Source organism: Podarcis erhardii, assembly GCF_964252035.2.
Source record: "Podarcis erhardii genome assembly, chromosome: 7".
Taxonomy (NCBI): Eukaryota; Metazoa; Chordata; class Lepidosauria; order Squamata; family Lacertidae; genus Podarcis; species Podarcis erhardii.
In genome coordinates this window covers 19,961,783-19,978,780 of record NC_138511.1, presented here as the reverse complement: position 1 = coordinate 19,978,780, position 16,998 = coordinate 19,961,783, and the positions used below count along the sequence as shown (strand labels likewise).

Genomic DNA, 16,998 nt, shown 5'->3' with positions numbered 1-16,998 from the left:
CCTTTTGCATGCAAGGCAGATGCTCTACCACTGAGCTACATTCCCTCCCCAAGAAGCGTGACTTCCCTTTCCCAGGGGCTCACCTGGGATTTGAACCCAGGAGCTCTCATACCCAAAGCGAGAATCATACCCCTAGACTAACAAGACTACAAGCAGATGCTATCAGGACAGCCAAGTTGTGTGGCCGTGTCAGTCAGCCAACCCTTCCTGGGACAGCAACCTGTCTGTTCAGTGGCTCCAAGGGCTTAGTCATTCCTGAATTGCAGCAACTGCTGCTGCTCAACTACCAAGAATGATTGTTTAAAAGCAGGAGGTAGTCAGAGAGAGAAAGAGAACCCGATAAAGATTGTGGACTCAGACAAAGGCCGATGAGTGGGTGTCTTGGCACTGCCTGCCTACGTGCTTCCAGGCCAGATGTGTTTTGGCAACAGCAGCTGGAATTCAATGCTTATGTCTTTGGAGAGGGCCAACATGTTCAAACTAAAGGCCCATTCAGACTTCCTTTTTTGCCGCATTTCTAGGCACAGGCCTGCTCTGTAAAGCTCCACGTTTCAGCACTTTTCTTTTTGCCCCAATGCTTTCCTGTGAAAACCCATTCTTTGCCACTGAATCGAAGCAAAGGACAGCCAGCAGAAAACCCGAATTGCCATTTGTTCCGATTCAGCATTAAAGAGTGGTTTTTCTGGAGAAAGGGGCAGGGCGAAAAAAGGGAAAAAAAGCAGCATTTGGGTGAACCTGTGCCTAGAAAGGACAGGGTAAAAAGGAAGTGTGAATGAGCCCTAAAATAGTAGCTCTCAATTTGTGGGGTTTAGAGGAGATAGAGCATAGCTTAAAAGTGGCCGGTGGAGGTCAAAGTTAAAAGGTTTGCTAGGAACATAAGGCAGTTAGAAAGAACCTGTAGGGACCAATTAAAGGTGCTCACGAAGTGTTTAAATGACTTAGGCCCCAGATATCGGAAATACATCTCCTTCCCTACAGACCTTGGGCGGTAAGCTATTTTTGGTTTTGCTCATTTCACAATTGCAAAAGTTTTGCAGCACAACCCCTAACTGCCCCAACACACACCCTTTTCAGCCCTACTGATATCAGCTATTCTGTAGGTTCCCACTTTGCACTGCAAAAGCATTTCACCACCACCATCTATTCTCTCCCACTTAAGAAAAAGCACCTCCTAAGGAAAGCATTCATTCCACAGTCACCACAGAAAATGACGTCATACCAAAAATAGGTACGTCAAAGAGTGGCTTGCTCTCACCTGTAATTTGAAAAGCATGCATCTCCTGTTGGGCGCCCTTTGGGTTTTCAAGCTCGTTCAGCTGAATTTCTCTCAGAGGCACCAAGCCCTGTGAAAAGAGAATGTAACAATCTTATATCTGTCAACCCAACTGTGTTTACCAAAACTCGCCTTTTAAATCCAGAAGTGTATCAGAATGGATTCAGGCTTTGGTTGGATGGCGCCTTGTACGCCTCCTTCCAGCAACTCCTGCAGCACAAGCTGGTGCTAAACATATTGCTCTGCTTTCCTTTGGACCGCGATCAGCGAGACCGAGAGGGGGGTCTTGTCGTCTGGGCAGCCCAAGGCCTCCATACACACTGCCCAGGCTTGCCCCGCCCCCCAGAGAGGGCACTTCAGTGCTGCTGATGCAGCGGTTTGACTTCACCCCCAGAGGTGTACTCCATTGTCTCTCGAAACGGATGGGTGCCAACAACGACAACTTCCAACAAAGCACCCTGGCAATTGCAGCATGTTAAGGGTGCTGAGGGTGGCGCTGTGGGTTAAACCACAGAGCCTAGGACTTGCCAATCAGAAGGTCAGCGGTTTGAATCCCTGCGACGGGGTGAGCTCCCGTTGCTTGGTCCCTGCTCCTGCCAACCCAGCAGTTCGAAAGCACGTCAAAGTGAAAGTAGATAAATAGGTACCGCTCCAGCGGGAAGGTAAACGACATTTCCGTGCGCTGCTCTGGTTCGCCAGAAGCAGCTTAGTCATGCTGGCCACATGACCCGGAAGCTGCACGCCGGCTCCCTCGGCCAAAAAAGCAAGATGAGCGTCACAACCCCAGAGTCGGTCACGACTGGACCTAATGGTCAGGGGTCCCTTTACCTTTACTAAGGGTGCTGAGGGTTGTTAGGAGATCCTGAACGAACTACGGTTCCCAGCATTCTTTGGGGGAAGCCAGGACTGTTGAAGTGGCATAGGATGCTTTAAATATATGGTACAAATGTAACGACTGGCCCAGTTCCTGTGTAACTCTAGCCAAATCACAGCTAAGTGTGAGCGGGGGGGGGGCGTGTAGTCAGAGCAAAAACTGTGACTGCCTTGCTCCTTCCCCAGTCCTGCTGCTGCCTTGCTACCTGGAGCTAAACAATGATTTGGCTTAGTATTACATCCAAAACTGGGCTCGTAGTTTTTTATCTTGTCCAGCCAAACCATAAGCAGCAAGCCAAGAACAAACTCTGGTTACAGTTCATAGCTTGCCTGGAGCAAAACTGCAGGCAAGCTAAGCAGCACAGTGGGTAGTAGTGTAGTGGCAAATTCAGAAGTGCACAATCCCTTTCATGATAACCACAGCCACACCCCTTCTTGGATTATACAATAAATCTTACAATTATACAATTAGGGACGCTATGCAACAATCAATGCAGATCTCCGTGTGTTGCCATTCTGCTAGATCTATTATTTTCTGTGCATGTGTATGAGCAAATGATTTGGAGTGCTCCAATATATTCCACTGCATGTTAACAGAATTAGGATACAATTATCTTGAAACTGAAGCACCTGGGCGCTTTCAGTTTTCCCAAAAGCTTAGCTTTGGAGCACACAGGGGCTGAAAAGCTCCCCTTCCATGCTGATCGGGCATCTCTAGGGTTCTGTATCCCATTTTTCTAACACAGCTCTAAGATGCTGGAGACAGGGACCTGCCTTTGTGAAGCCAGATAACTACACCAATCAAGTCAGAGGCAGGAGCAAAGCGACTGCGATTTTTAGCTTTGAGTACCTGCACGCTTGCTCACTCATGCTTAGCCATGGTCTGGCTTAGTGTTCTGTGCAAACCAGGCCATTCTGTGCAAACCAGACACATGAGTTATTCCCACGATGGTATCTATTTGAATAATGACCTGATGCTACCCAAGAAGGAGGCCTAATTGACACAAACGGTAGGGGAGCAAATAAAACTGTTATGGACTCTTTGCAACAGGTGACTCATTGTGATTCAGCCTGGAGGACATTGGAAGCTGCCTTATACAGAGTCAGACCACTGGTCTGTCTAGCTCAATGTTGGCTAGGGGGTGGAGAGCCTTTTTCAGCCTGAGAGCCACATTCCGTTTGGGGCAACCTTCCAAGGGACTGGGGCCAGTGGTGGGTGGGGCCAGAAGCAAAAATAGTAGCCCGCAAATGCTACTTTTGCAAAGTAGGCTCTCTATCCTCCACCTTATCAGAGTTCAAGCACACACTTTAGCCAGGCAAAACACTTGGGCTGCTAAGCAGGGCCACTGAGCAACATGGTCTGGAAGAATTTTGATAGTCAGATAGAGAAGCCCTTTTGAACCTTGGGCATGAGGTTTGCCACCTATGCTGTCATTTGATGTTTATGGTCTGTGGGTCAATATAAACACAAATAACCCTAATGGCAATTTCAAATGAAAGCACAGGATACGTAGGTTTTGTCATGCCACAAACAAATTGGTTCTCAATTAAATTCCCCACAATGCACTGGGATTGCTCTCCCATGGGTCCACAGAAGAAATAATTCTCAAAACAGCTACACTCTGTGCAGACAGGTCAATCCACTTTACAGCGGTTATTTGGAAGACCAGGACCAGGCAGAATGGAAAAGGCATGACTCAGCAATGTCAAGAGAGGTCTGGGGAGGTTTCGCACCCTGAATGCACCCAGAAAGGCAAGAGGCTTTGAGATCCAAAAGTGTTTTTCCCCTTGTCTTGGTTTGCTGCATGATTCACAACCATGCAGTGACAAACTCATTTGCCTTGGATAACCAAGGGAAAGAGTAAGTCATTGCAGGGGTTGTTTATCTGCATCTCTGGCAGAGGGAACTCGGAAACGATTTATTTATTCAGATTTATGCCTCTGAATACCAGTTGCTGTGAATTGCTGGTGGGCAACGTGTTGCTGCACTCATGGCCAGCTTGCAAAGCTTCCCAAAGGTCAGCCACTGTGAGAACAGGATGCTGGGCTAGAAGGGCCACTGGCCTGATCCAGCAGGCTCATCTTGCATTCTTATGGTGTGTTAAGAGTCTGCCATCCTTTACCTGATAGGTGAGTCCATTTGGACCGAGTGATTGAAAATAGAGGTAGGCTTGAAAGAGCTCCAGGTAGCAGTCATTCATCTCCTACAACAGAATGAACACATTAAAAAAATGTATTTCCAGGGGACAGAGATCTTTAACATTATGTACTTCAAAAATGCCTTCTGGGACTGAAGGAGACTTAAAATTAGTAAAATTTAACACTCTAATAACATAAAGAGAAGGAGGAAACTATACACAATTCAACAGAAAGGAGAAAAGGGCAGTGTTTAAAATGTATAGTGTGGCCGAGGGCCTTCTGGCGGTTCCCTCATTGTGAGAAGTGGTGCATGCTCTGGTTATCTCCCGCTTGGACTACTGCAATGCGCTCTACGTGGGGCTACCTTTGAAGGTGACTCGGAAACTACAACTAATCCAGAATGCGGCAGCTAGACTGGTGACTGGGAGCGGCCGCCGAGACCATATAACACCGGTCTTGAAAGACCTACATTGGCTCCCAGTATGTTTCCGAGCACAATTCAAAGTGTTGGTGCTGACCTTTAAAGCCCTAAACGGCCTCGGTCCAGTATACCTGAAGGAGCGTCTCCACCCCCATCATTCTGCCCGGACACTGAGGTCCAGCTCCGAGGGCCTTCTGGCGGTTCCCTCATTGCGAGAAGCAAAGCTACAGGGAACCAGGCAGAGGGCCTTCTCGGTAGTGGCCCCCGCCCTGTGGAACGCCCTTCCAGCAGATGTCAAAGCAATAAACAACTACCTGACATTCAGAAGACATCTTAAGGCAGCCCTGTTCAGGGAAGTTTTTAACATGTGATATGTTACTGTATTTTTGGTTTTTATGGAAGCCGCCCAGAGTGGCTGGGGAGGCCCAGCCAGATGGGCGGGTTATAAATAATAAATTATTATTATTATTATTATTATTATTATTATTATTATTATTATTACAGGGAGCCAGACACATGGCCTTCTCGGTAGTGGCACCCGCCCTGTGGAACGCCTTCCCTTCAGATGTGAAGGAAATAAGCAGCTATCCTATCTTTAAAAGACATCTGAAGGCAGCCCTGTTTAGGGAAGTTTTTAATATTTAATGCTGTATTGTTTTTAACACTCGATTGGGAGCTGCCCAGAGTGGCTGGGGAAACTCAGCCAGATGGGCGGGGTATAAATTAATAATAATAATAATAATAATAATAATAATAATAATAATAATAATAATAACCCAATGGTGTGTATTAAACTTACAGGGTCAGCTCAGGACATCCTACTTGATTAAGTGATCCTGATTCTGCACCACTGCTTAAGCAATGCCTTGCTGGATCAGATTCAAAGCCCATACAGTCCTGCATCCTTTGCAAGAATATCATAAACTAACAGGCACTAGACTGGCCATTCAGAAATTTAGGCTCCATCTGTATTATATGCTGAAAGCGGTACTATGCAGTCTCGAACAATCATAGCTTCCTCCAAAGTATTCTGGGAACTGTCATTTGCTAAGGGTGCTGAGAGTTGTTAGGAGACTCCATTCCTCTCCCAGAGTGGTTTAGCAATCAATCCTTCTTCCCAGGCAACTCAGAATTGTAGCTCTGTGATAAGGATAAGGGCACCCTAACAACTCTCAGCACAAGCTATAGTTCCCATCACTCTTTGGAAGAAGCCATGGATGTTTAAAATGGCATGATAGTGCTGTACATGTATAGTTTAGAATCTTGTATCTACACAGCCTTGGCGTTACTTCTCTCAAAGCAACTTTTGGCATCTGCCTTTCCTCCTCTGCAGAACTCACCTGACACTGCTGAAATTTAAACTTGACCTTGGAGTAATAGATAATCTTCCCCAGGTTCCGCACCACAGTCTTCCTCCTTCCCTTCTTGAACAGGTTTGGGAAACGCTGGTCCAAATTTTCCTTCTCATTTTCCTGGTTGGTGAGGTTCTGCAAAAAAAAAAAAGGGGGGGGTTAGAAATATAGCATTTTTATTAAGATAATAATAACTAAAAAGTCAAAAATGGTTCATCACAACAGATTAAATCCTTAAGAACCAGCCAGGTTTGGTTTTTTTTAAAAAAGATGGCATTCAACAAACTTTTACTCAGAGTAGGCTCATTGAAATTAATGAACATGACAAAGTGAGATCCATTAATTTTAATGGGCCTGCTGTGAGTAAAGGTTAGTGGAATAGGACCCAATGTGTTTTGACACAAATTTTTTCTTTGGTTACGATTTCCTATGAATGTAATTTGTTTTAACTAATTTTAATACTGTGTTTTAAATGGTTGTATCCTGCCCTGGAATATGCTGTACTGAATGGAATCGGTATGTTTATAAGCGCCACATAATACTTGCACCTCATCTGTAAGAATTTATTTTTTAGTGTGACAGCACCAACCCTTTGGAACTCCCTGCCTATTGATATCAGGCAAGGTGCCTTCACTGTATTCTTTTCAGCACATGGCATAGACATTCTTATTTAGACAAGCCTACCCATATATTTAGAAAGTTCATATGAGCTTTAATTTGTTTTATTCTAATCTACTGTGGTTTTAACTTTCTTCATGTTTTAAATTATGGTTGTAAACTTTTAGTGACGCTTTTACTGCTTTATCCTTTCTGTAAACTGCATTGAGGCTTTTTTCTACAGTCAAGCGGTATTTAAATCATATGAAATAATAAGACTAACAGCAGGTAATAAATGTATCTTTGGTTGTTATTTTTATAATGACTTTATTTTGGCTAATTGCCGTGTAATTTCATGTTATTTCTCAGTTGGGTTGCATAAGTTCTTTTGGTGATTTAATTTAACGAAAAGCTTTTGAAAATGGAAGAAAGGGGCCAAAAGAACCAGCAATCTTTTTCTTTTTTGTACTGGCTTCCCAACTGGTAAAACTGAGTTTAGAACTAACTGTACATTTAAAGCACTATGATCCCATAGCTTCCCCCAAAGTATCCTGGGAAATACAGCTTGCCAAGGGTGCTGAGAGTTGTTCGGAGACTCCCTATTCCACTCGCAAAGCTACATCCCCAAGTCCTCTATGAAGAGGGACTGATTGTTAAACCACTCTGGGAATTGTAGCTTTGGGACGGGAATGGCAACCCCCCCCCCCCAGCAACTCTCAGTACCCTTGACAAGGATTCTTTGAGGGAAGCCATGACTGCTTAAAGTGGTGTGAATGTGGCCTTCAGTTAGGAGTCTAAAAGCCAAACACCACTGGACTCCATTCTTTAACGTGTTGCCTGCTGAACTGCAATGGCAGTGGTACCTCGGGTTACAAAGGCTTCAGGTTATGTGTTTTCGGGTTGTGGACCGCGGGAAACCCGGAAGTACCTGAAAGGTTTACGTTTGGGTTTCACCACTCGTGCATGTGCAGAAGTGCTAAATCGAGCTTCACGCATGTGCAGAAGCACCAAATCATGTCACGCATATGCACAGATGTGGTGCTGCAGGTTACGAATGCTGTGGGTTGCAGATGTGCCTCCATCACAGATTACGTCTGCAACCCAAGGTTCCACTGTACTGAATTTCACACGTGGTGCTAGTTTCATGTGATGTCAGTCAGTGCAGATCATAGTGAGCTAGATCAGCGTTCCCCAACCTTTTCCTGACCTTGGCCCCCTTCCGACCTGGTTTCCTTCCTGTGGCCCCCCATGGGCATAGCCTGGGGGCAGGGGAGAAGCTGCCCCCCAATAAGTAAAAATCAATACAAACCTGAGGTTCTGCCCCCTAACAAAAGCCTGCCTCCTAACAAAAATCCTGGCTACACCCATGCAACCCCGTCCTACCAGTAGAAAGGTAGCTATTTAAATGTTGTGTTTGTAAATAGAAGATGTTTTATTTATAGTTTTTATAATTTATAAAAAAATACCATTACATGTTGAAGCAGAAAAACAGAATCATGGAGCTGGAATGGATGCCAAGGGTCATCTTTCTAGTGCAACTTCCTGCAATGTAGGAAACTCAGCTAAAGCATCCATGACAGATCCAACCTCTTCTTAGAAACCTCCAAGGAAGGAGAGTCTAAAACCTTGCGAGAGAGATCCATCTTCCATGTATTATAAAAATTAAACAACACTTATTTGACCCCAGTTATTTGACACAGGTAAACCTCCAGGTACAACCCAAAAGGTACACAGGGAGTTCTGTATATCTGGGAGAATTTTAAAAAGCAAGTGGTCCTCACCAGCCTGGTGCGAAAAGATATTGTCATCTGGAGGAGCCCTGGCTTCCTAGATAAAACACTACAGCCCCACACACCCTTACCTGGGAGTAAGGCCTACTGAACTCAGTGCAGCTTTCTTCTGAGTAGACAGCTATTTACTAGATGCAAGTCAGCAGCACCAGATGACCCCACTCGGCTGAGTACTGGGGTGGATTTCACCCCGCGTCTTGCAGAGCCGGGCAGACGCTGCCAACGGGCCCACCACTGGAAGCAACAAGCAGCTCTGGCTCACCCAGCCCTACCCATTGCCACCCTACCACTACACTTACCTGACCTGGGGGTTCTGGATCGCGGACTCTACCAGTCAGAACTGGAGCCTCAGCGATCACTGTTTCCCGCTGGAAACAAACTGCTCCAAGAAAATGCACATGGCAGAAAGGAGCGCTAGGCCCTGGTGGGCCACCCCCCATAGCCAGCCAATCAGGATTTTTTTTTTTTTAAAAAAAATGCTTTTTCCCTTTCCCCTTCTCACTTCCCTCTGTCACCACCTAGCCTCCTGCTGTGGCCCCCTATTTATGTGATTGTCATCTGTGGCCCCCTTGGCATATCCTGGGGGTCCCCAGGTGCCATATATAGCCCCCGACTGGGAAACATTGAGCTAGATGGACCAATAAGGCAACTTCCTATGTTCCAATTTTCTCAAACCACCTAGAACCAAGAGCCAGCCCAGATCAAGGGAGAGGTAACATTCTCGAAACAAAAAAGCTGGCAACCCTAAATTCATCACAGATGCCTTTCCTAAAGAACAAGTGGTCTGGGGGGGGGGGGTGTTTGTTGTACAGTCTCCATGCCAGCCAAGGATTTAAGGTTTGATTACTGCAACCCGGACTCTCTGCTTACAACCCTGGAGAGGAGTCAATGAGGGGGCTTAAAAACAAACTACGACTAATCTCCTCCACATCCAGCATTGTGATTAACCCAGCTAAGAGGCTTAAGAAGGTGCTAACTTAATTTGAGCCCCAAAAGTAGAGGTTACCAGACTTGGGTGAAAGTCAAGTCCTGCAGCTGAGCTGCAAGTACACACACACCCTTCCTAATTCTTTGAACTCAGCTGCTTGTACAGCTCTTGCTTTTCCTTCTCAACCTGGACACAAATCTTTACATGCCCATTAGCCTTTATATGCTAAATCTTTACATGCCCCCACAACCATATTTGATCCAATTTGAAAACAGAAGCCATATGAAGACATCCACACCATCTCTCCACCCACTGGTATGGGCAAAAAGAGGGTGACTTTGAAAAACATTCAACCGCACTGATGCATTTGACAACATGCAAATGCAATGTGAAACACACTGAGGGGGCAATGATCTTGCTGCCCTTTAAGCCAGTAACGTGTACACATGTACATATGGTGTTTACTGGTGATTTGTCTACAGGGATGTTATATGGCAAGCAGCATTCATCCCATGTTCATCCTGATTTACTTGCTGGGTGTTTATATGCCCTTGCAATTAGTTATTCATCCATCTTTTTCAAAGCATTTCTCCATCACTTTTCAAACAGCAAAAAGAGTTGCAATTTTTAAAAGTTTATTTGTTGTGCTAGAGCACCAGAGCTCTTTAATCCACGTTGAATGTGCAAACCTGAAGTTCTGGTATGTGACTCAATCACTCCCGCAAACTACAGACAGCCTGGAAGCAGCCCTATATAAAAACAATGCAACTTTTAAAATTCCTGGAGGAATATTGCCGTAATATATAGGGATTTGTATCACGTGGATGACCATTAAGGAGTTGTATTCTCAGGCCGCTGGTCTATCTAGCTCACACATTCTGCACTGACTGGCAGCAGCTCTCCAGCGTTTCTAGCAGGGGAAATTCTCAGTCCTACCTGAAGATGTCAAGGACTGAACCTGGGACTTTTTGCATAAAAACCAGGTACTCTTACCTCTGAGCTATGTGTGGCATTTGATCATGGGGGGCCCCACCAGTCTAACATGGTACAGTCCAGACAGAGCTTTACCATCTCGTCTTGTGTTTGCTTGCAAGCACTAAGGTTACGAACAGCTCAGAATTTAAATCCCTCCTTGAATAATGTTTTCACAGACACTCAGTGCTGATGGCCACTGTTTGGGCAAATGCGGACTCAATTAGCAGCTTTATGTTTTGTTTCCAAGAACACAAGCGGAACACAAGAAAAGCCCTGCTGGGTCAAGCCAGTGGCTCATTTAGTCTATCATTCTCTTCTCCCAGTAACCAAAAGAGGCCTGTGGAGAAACGGATGGTTTTTAAGAAGTCATCCTTTTCTTCAGCATACATAATACACATTGATTTTTGACCCACAGGTGACTCTGATCAAACAGGATGGGGAGGTTTTTGAAGAGCCTGCAAAACCTGTTTATCCAGGACTGAGGACAAAGATGCTTCTTGTTATACAGCTTTCAGCTGTCTTCCATCTTCCCTTGTCAGAAAGCATCAGTACTGTACTCCCTTCCCCTCCGTCAAACGCATGCAGTGAAGCTAAGTAAAAGCACCAACTAAAGTCCTAGCTTCAAAAAGGGAAAAGTCTTTTGCAGCCTGAAGGAGAGCGTGGGATCAAGTGGCAGGCAGATAGCACAATCCAGGCAGGGCAGGGCCCCGCAGCAGTTAGCCAGTTCTAATCCATATATGCCTGCTTTCTAATAACTGGTGCCAACAGAGACAGCTGCATGAGCCCCCTTGATAGATGAAGGCTCAGCAGTTATTAGCCAGACCAGCATTGCCCTGGGTGGTGCTTTGGTTAGCTCACTTCTCAGGAATGGGCCTTCACCTCTCTGCAACAGCCACTTCAGAGACCCGTCAACAGCTAGAGAGGAACCAGTTAACTGGTGACAAGGTGCTAATTACCCACAAGCCCTTTTTATCTTGGGTTTCTCTGACATTAGCTGGGCCTAATTGGATCAAGACATCTCAAAGCCTACGGACAGATAACACCCTTTGGGCTGCAGGATTTGGTGGTATGCAAAGGAGAAAACATCTATGCCTTAGGACCTCCTAAGGTATTGAAGGTAGCTCAAGCAAGAATGCAAGAGGCATACGTTATCTTTTGCTACTAGGTCAACTTCCATCAATGCCGAAGGTTGCTGGCCTTTGAGCATCACTGAGTGCTTCCAGACAGTTATTGCTTTTAGGCTGGATTCAATCCCTCCCAATCAGGAAAGTGATGAGGAAGTGTGGGCTAACATTTGCTTTATGTAGTGTTTAACCTCTGCACAAACAAATTGGAATGAATGCTCAAGAAATAGCCAGTGTTGTCTAACCTCCCTGAAGACTTAAGTGCAAGCAAACCAGGATAAATCCTCAATGAACACGTCTAGATGTGGAGCCAGAGCTACTCCTCATACAATTGGAAGCTTTCTAATGGTCAGCTCACATGTTACTAAAAAGAGAGGTGGCTGCAAGCATCTCTTAATTTCAAGGGCCTTGCTCCTCACTCAAGCTGCCAGGGAGGTGCTTCTTGTACTAAGTGGTAAGAGAATCTGGACATGTTCAGAGGTGCACTTTATTATCACCTCTCATGCTCCAAGCATAAATCCCAACACTGAATTCTGAGGCTTAATTAAGGCCCATATGCTACTTCTTCACTGAAGAAACCTGGTGTCACTTTGGAATTGTAAGAAACCGAAAGATCAGTGCCTTTCTGAATCAGTGGTTAAAACCAGTGCACTTTTGAAAGGATCACTCCACCATCTTGATTCAAACGTCATCCAACTGTGTCCAAACACAGATGAAAATCTGCTCCTTGACCTCAGGAGCCATAATGCAAAATCTGGTTACAATATCTTAAGAGGTATCTGAATGCACAGCAAACAAAGATATATAGTATTTTCAAAATACTGTATGCAGTAGATGAAAGCCAGAAGCTTATGCATCTCTGCTACACCAAGTTGCCACTGATTCATAATTTACATTTACCACTGCTGTGGGTGGTAGGACTCAAAGCAAAAACAAATAGTGCAATCCTGTGCATATTTACTTGGAAGTAAGACCCAGGGTCAGGGCTCCTGCATACCTGAGGGTCTACTGGGTTTCCTTAGTAGTGGTTACTGGAGCCGTGGCTCCTCTGATCAGCACCAGGCAACTACCTTTTATACGTCCTGAAATGCCCTAAAGCTCATGAAAGGGATTGTGGGAAATTTAAAATGGTGACCAGTCAACAGTGAGAGTGGCGGGCAGCGGGATTTGAAGAAAGGCTCGGACAGCATCAGCGGTAGGCTTTGCCAGACACTGAGGCCTGGCAGCTGCCCCAAAGCCATTCAAAATATAAAAGAAGTAATGTGTTACAGCCCTCTGTTGCTGAAAGGATTGCAAGCTTTGGAATCACACTAAATTCTTCTCCAGGAATATCTGCCCTTATAACCAGAGAAAGAGAGAGTTAGTTAGCTACCTTTCCGTTCAAGCAGTCCTGTGGGGGACAGATTAGAATCTACAGAGCATCAGTGAGCATGTATCTGGAGATGGGAACGGCTAAGCGACAATTAACGATTTCACCGAGGGACAATTAAAGTGAGGAGAAAGAGATTAAATATTTGCTGCTGGGTTATTGATCACCTGCCAACCCTGAGACAGATAAAAGGGGGGGGGTGCAAGCCAGTCAGGACAAAGCTGTTGTGAACACAAAGGCTCAACTGGCAGGGAGGTTTTCCCAGATAAAAGAGATATTGGGGCAACCGCCGCCAACTGCAATTTTGGGGAACTGTTTGGTTGTAGGAAACCGAGCTTCAAATCTTTGCTGAGTCTCAAAGTTCACTCAAGGCTCATCCACACTCACCTTTGCTTTGCACTTTCTAGGCGTTTTTTGTTTTGTTTTGGTCCTGGCGTTTTCTCCAGGGAAAACCACATTTTACTGCTAAATCAGAGCAAACGGCAATTGGTTTTCCATGCATTGCTGTTTGCTCCAACTGACAGGTAAAATGTGGCCTTTCCTGGGGGAAGTGCCAGGACAAAAATAAAAGCTTAAACACGGACCTGGGAAGCCCAGACCTGTGTCTAGAAATGTGGCACAAAATGAAGTGTGGATGAGCTCTCAGTCGGCTTAGGTGAGTCGCCCTCTCTCACCCTAAGTTACCTCAGAGGATGGTGCTATCCAGATATCCCAGGAAAGGCAGGAGAAAAACATGAGGGAGCAAATCCAGAATCACAGAATGGTAGAGTTGGAAGGCACCCCAAGGGTCATCTAGTCCAACCCCCTTCAATGCAAGGAATCTTAACAGAAGAGATTCTAATATACTGAACAGCAGCAAAACTGACATATCTATAGCAGGGATGGGGAACCTTTTTCACACTAAGAGCCACATTCCCCTCTGGGCAACCTTTTTGGAGCCACATGCAAGTGGTGAGAGGGGTCAGAGGCAAAAGTAGGTGGAGCAATGAATGCAAATTTCACCTTTGTGAAGTTTCCTTTTTTTAACAAAAATGTTTTTTATTAAATTTTCCATTTTAACAATCCAATCAAATCACATTAAGTATTCCAAATTATACAAATACATATCATATAGTCCAAATATTCTGCCAAATTATAATTTTTTGTTGGGGCTTCCCATGCTTCAAGTTCAGTGGGGTTCCAATCATCTTATATTTCTACTGCCTTGAGTTTCCAACCTTTGTGCAGTTTCCATGCACACTCACACAACCCTCTCTATCCTCCGTCCAGGCACATAAGATGCATGATCAGAGTTCCAGGGTGCATTGCAGCCAGGCAAAAACACTCAGGGAGAGTGCAAAGCAAGGCCAGTGAGGGATGCAACCCAAGGAGAGCCTGGGTAAAGTTCCAAGGGACGGACAGAGAAGGTAGGAAGGCTACATTTGAACTCTGGGAATGAGGTTCTCCATCCTTTATCTAGATGAGTGGCCTAATTCTTACTGAGGTTACAGACTGGAGGTCAGGCTTCCCATGACTGGACACTGTTCAATACAGAAAAGTTCAGCAAAGCCTGGAATGTCAGAGAAAATCTTGCATTGGGACCCTTCTTTCAAGGACTCATTTTCTATGTGCAGGGAAATTATTATTGTGAAGGAAATCCCCCACTAGCATCCTGAAGCGGTACAGCTGAGACAGAGGTTAAACACCTGAGGGAGAAGAAGGTGGACATCTGATGTAGCTTCCAACATTCCATCCTGCTCTGCACTGCGAGAGCGAAACTCACCCTCTATTGACCTCTCAGGGGCTCAGCCCTCACAGACTTGAAATTCCACAGAGGAGACTGCAATGCGCTCCCCTCTCTCTGCACAGACGAGCTGCGCTCTCCCCCAGGGGTCTTTACACTCTGAAAGCTCTCCTGCCACACACACAGTGCACTCATCCTAAAGATAAACAGTTATAGTAATGTCCATCTCCTCGTCACCGAGGATGTGCTTTTCATTCGAGTATTTTCCATGCTTCAACACTGAAACAGAGGCATAGCACCCTGCAATCTGCACCACTTGCGCAACCACCACTGGCATCCTATTGTCCTGGGCTGCATTGTCCCCAGCCTTAAGGATATAATTAGTACGTCTGATTATCCAAATTAAGAACATAAGAGGAGCCCTGAAGAAACAGCCTGCTGAATCAGGCCAGTGGCCCATCTAGTCCCACAACCTGTTCTCAATGAGGCCAATCAGATGCAAGACCAGAGTGTAGCAACGCACTCTTCACTTGCGAGTCCTAGCATACTGTGAGTCCTAGCATATTGCCTCTGAAAGCAGAGGTAGAATACAGCCATGGTGTCTAGTGGCAACAGATAGCCTTGTTCTCTGTGTATTTGTCCAAGGCTGCATGTACGCCATACATTTAAAGCACTCCCCCCCCCACACTCAAATAATCCCAGGAAATATAGTTTGTCAAGGGTGCTGGGAACTTTAGCTTTTGAGGGGTAAACTACAGTTCCAAAGATTCTTTACAGGGGTGTGCATGCTTTAAATGTATGGTGCATGCACAGATTATCCTCTTTTAAAGCCACCCAAATCGGTGTCCATCACTATTCTTGTGGCAGTGAATTCCATAGTTAAACTACACACTGCGTAAAGAAGTGCTTTCTTTTGCCTGTCCTGAAACTTTCAACATTCGGCTTCATTGGATGTCTGCTAAGTTCTAGAGTTAAATCAGTTACTGCTTTTCACACTGTGTCAAAGCTGCAGATGTTCACTTGTCATGTGTAGGAGGGCTGATTACAGATCTACAGCTGTGATTTTCAGGACTCTCCCAAGTGATACCATTTGTACCTTTTTCCTGTTTAAAAACGCCAAAACAATGCTGGGGTGCACATAAGTTCCTGCTACCATATCAGAGCTGTAGCCTGAGGAGGCACAAACGTAACTTCAAAAGCAACAGCAACTGAGAACCATCTTATTTTAGGCTCTCGGTGGGCCCAGAGATCAGGGAAGAGCAAAGGCAGGACCAAGAATGGAATTTATTGCACATGCAAGCCTCGGACAGAAGCATTTAACCTAAAGTTTCTCAGTGCTTAATTATCAAGGGTAACCTTTCATTAGCACAGTCACAGGCTGATGTGTTCCACTTTCTCTGCTGTAGAAGAACAAAGCTGTCCAAAAGGGTCAGAACCCATAATTAGAACATCATGTATACTCTGAGGTTCAGATACATGTGGCCACAAAAGTATACCGCAGTGTTTCTTCATTAAATTCACAATTCTCGGTTATATGTGGAGGCACATGTCTCCACTCGTATACCTGAAAAGATTTGTGTAACAGTATGAACGACTGGGCTTCTGTATGGTTCTGGCAGGATCTCCTCTGAAGGCAAACAATTCTGCTGTGTCAGGAGTGACTAAATGACCACAATCACACCCAAAACAGAGCAGTTATCACATATCCGCAGTGAAGGCTGATTAGGAGGAGAAAAGGCCACTGCAGTAAATCACACAGAGACACAGCAAGTAACCTCCTCTGTTGGTGAATCCTTTTTATAATTAATCACACATAATCCTATGCAAATCTACTCAAAAGAAAATCCAATTGAGTTCAATGGGGCTTTCTGGCACTTAAGTGGGTATATAGGATTATAAACTGACATATCGCAGTATAGATGCTTTGGAGTCCAAAACATCTGCAGGGCAGCACTTTGCTGAAGGCACCATATTCAGTGCTGGCAAAAGAAGTAAGAAAACATCTAGCTCTCTTTCAAGAGAATAACTTGGATTCATATTTTAAAACGGCCCCTTCCACCTGCTCCCACACACCCCAGCATGCTACTTATTTTGTGTGTTACTACAATCAGCCACACACCCAAATTTAATTAGACGCCCTTCTGGGCATTAAGTGGCAACCCAGATTTTCATCTTCCCCCACGTTCCCAGGCTTTCCAAGCCAATAGGAACTCACTCACTTTACGCAAACCACCAGCAACATCCTACTAACTCACTAAACCTGATTGCAGCTTCAGATTATGTCTCAATTGGAATAGCAGAAATCCGAGTAAGAATGGTTGGTGCGAATGGGTCTATAAAGTTTAGTTCCTGGATTGGTGAATCCTAGAAGCTCCGTTGCCACATTTAAGCAGGCAATGGCAAGAATAGTGTGCCATTGAAAATGTAGGGGTGG

At 45.1% G+C, this 16,998-nt stretch overlaps 1 protein-coding gene across 2 annotated transcripts in view; it reads right to left on the bottom strand.

The window, feature by feature from the left end:
• The window catches only part of PLEKHN1 (pleckstrin homology domain containing N1), a 58,413-nt gene that overhangs the window by 27,581 nt on the left and 13,834 nt on the right, over positions 1 to 16,998 (bottom strand). For both annotated transcript variants that reach the window (XM_081871015.1, XM_081871016.1), the window contains exons 3-5: positions 6,047 to 6,193; positions 4,270 to 4,350; positions 1,256 to 1,343 (exon numbers count right to left, since the gene is read on the bottom strand). In XM_081871015.1, coding sequence (XP_081727141.1) covers positions 1,256 to 1,343; positions 4,270 to 4,350; positions 6,047 to 6,193 — 316 coding nt within the window. The remainder of the gene's footprint in view (positions 1 to 1,255; positions 1,344 to 4,269; positions 4,351 to 6,046; positions 6,194 to 16,998) is intronic.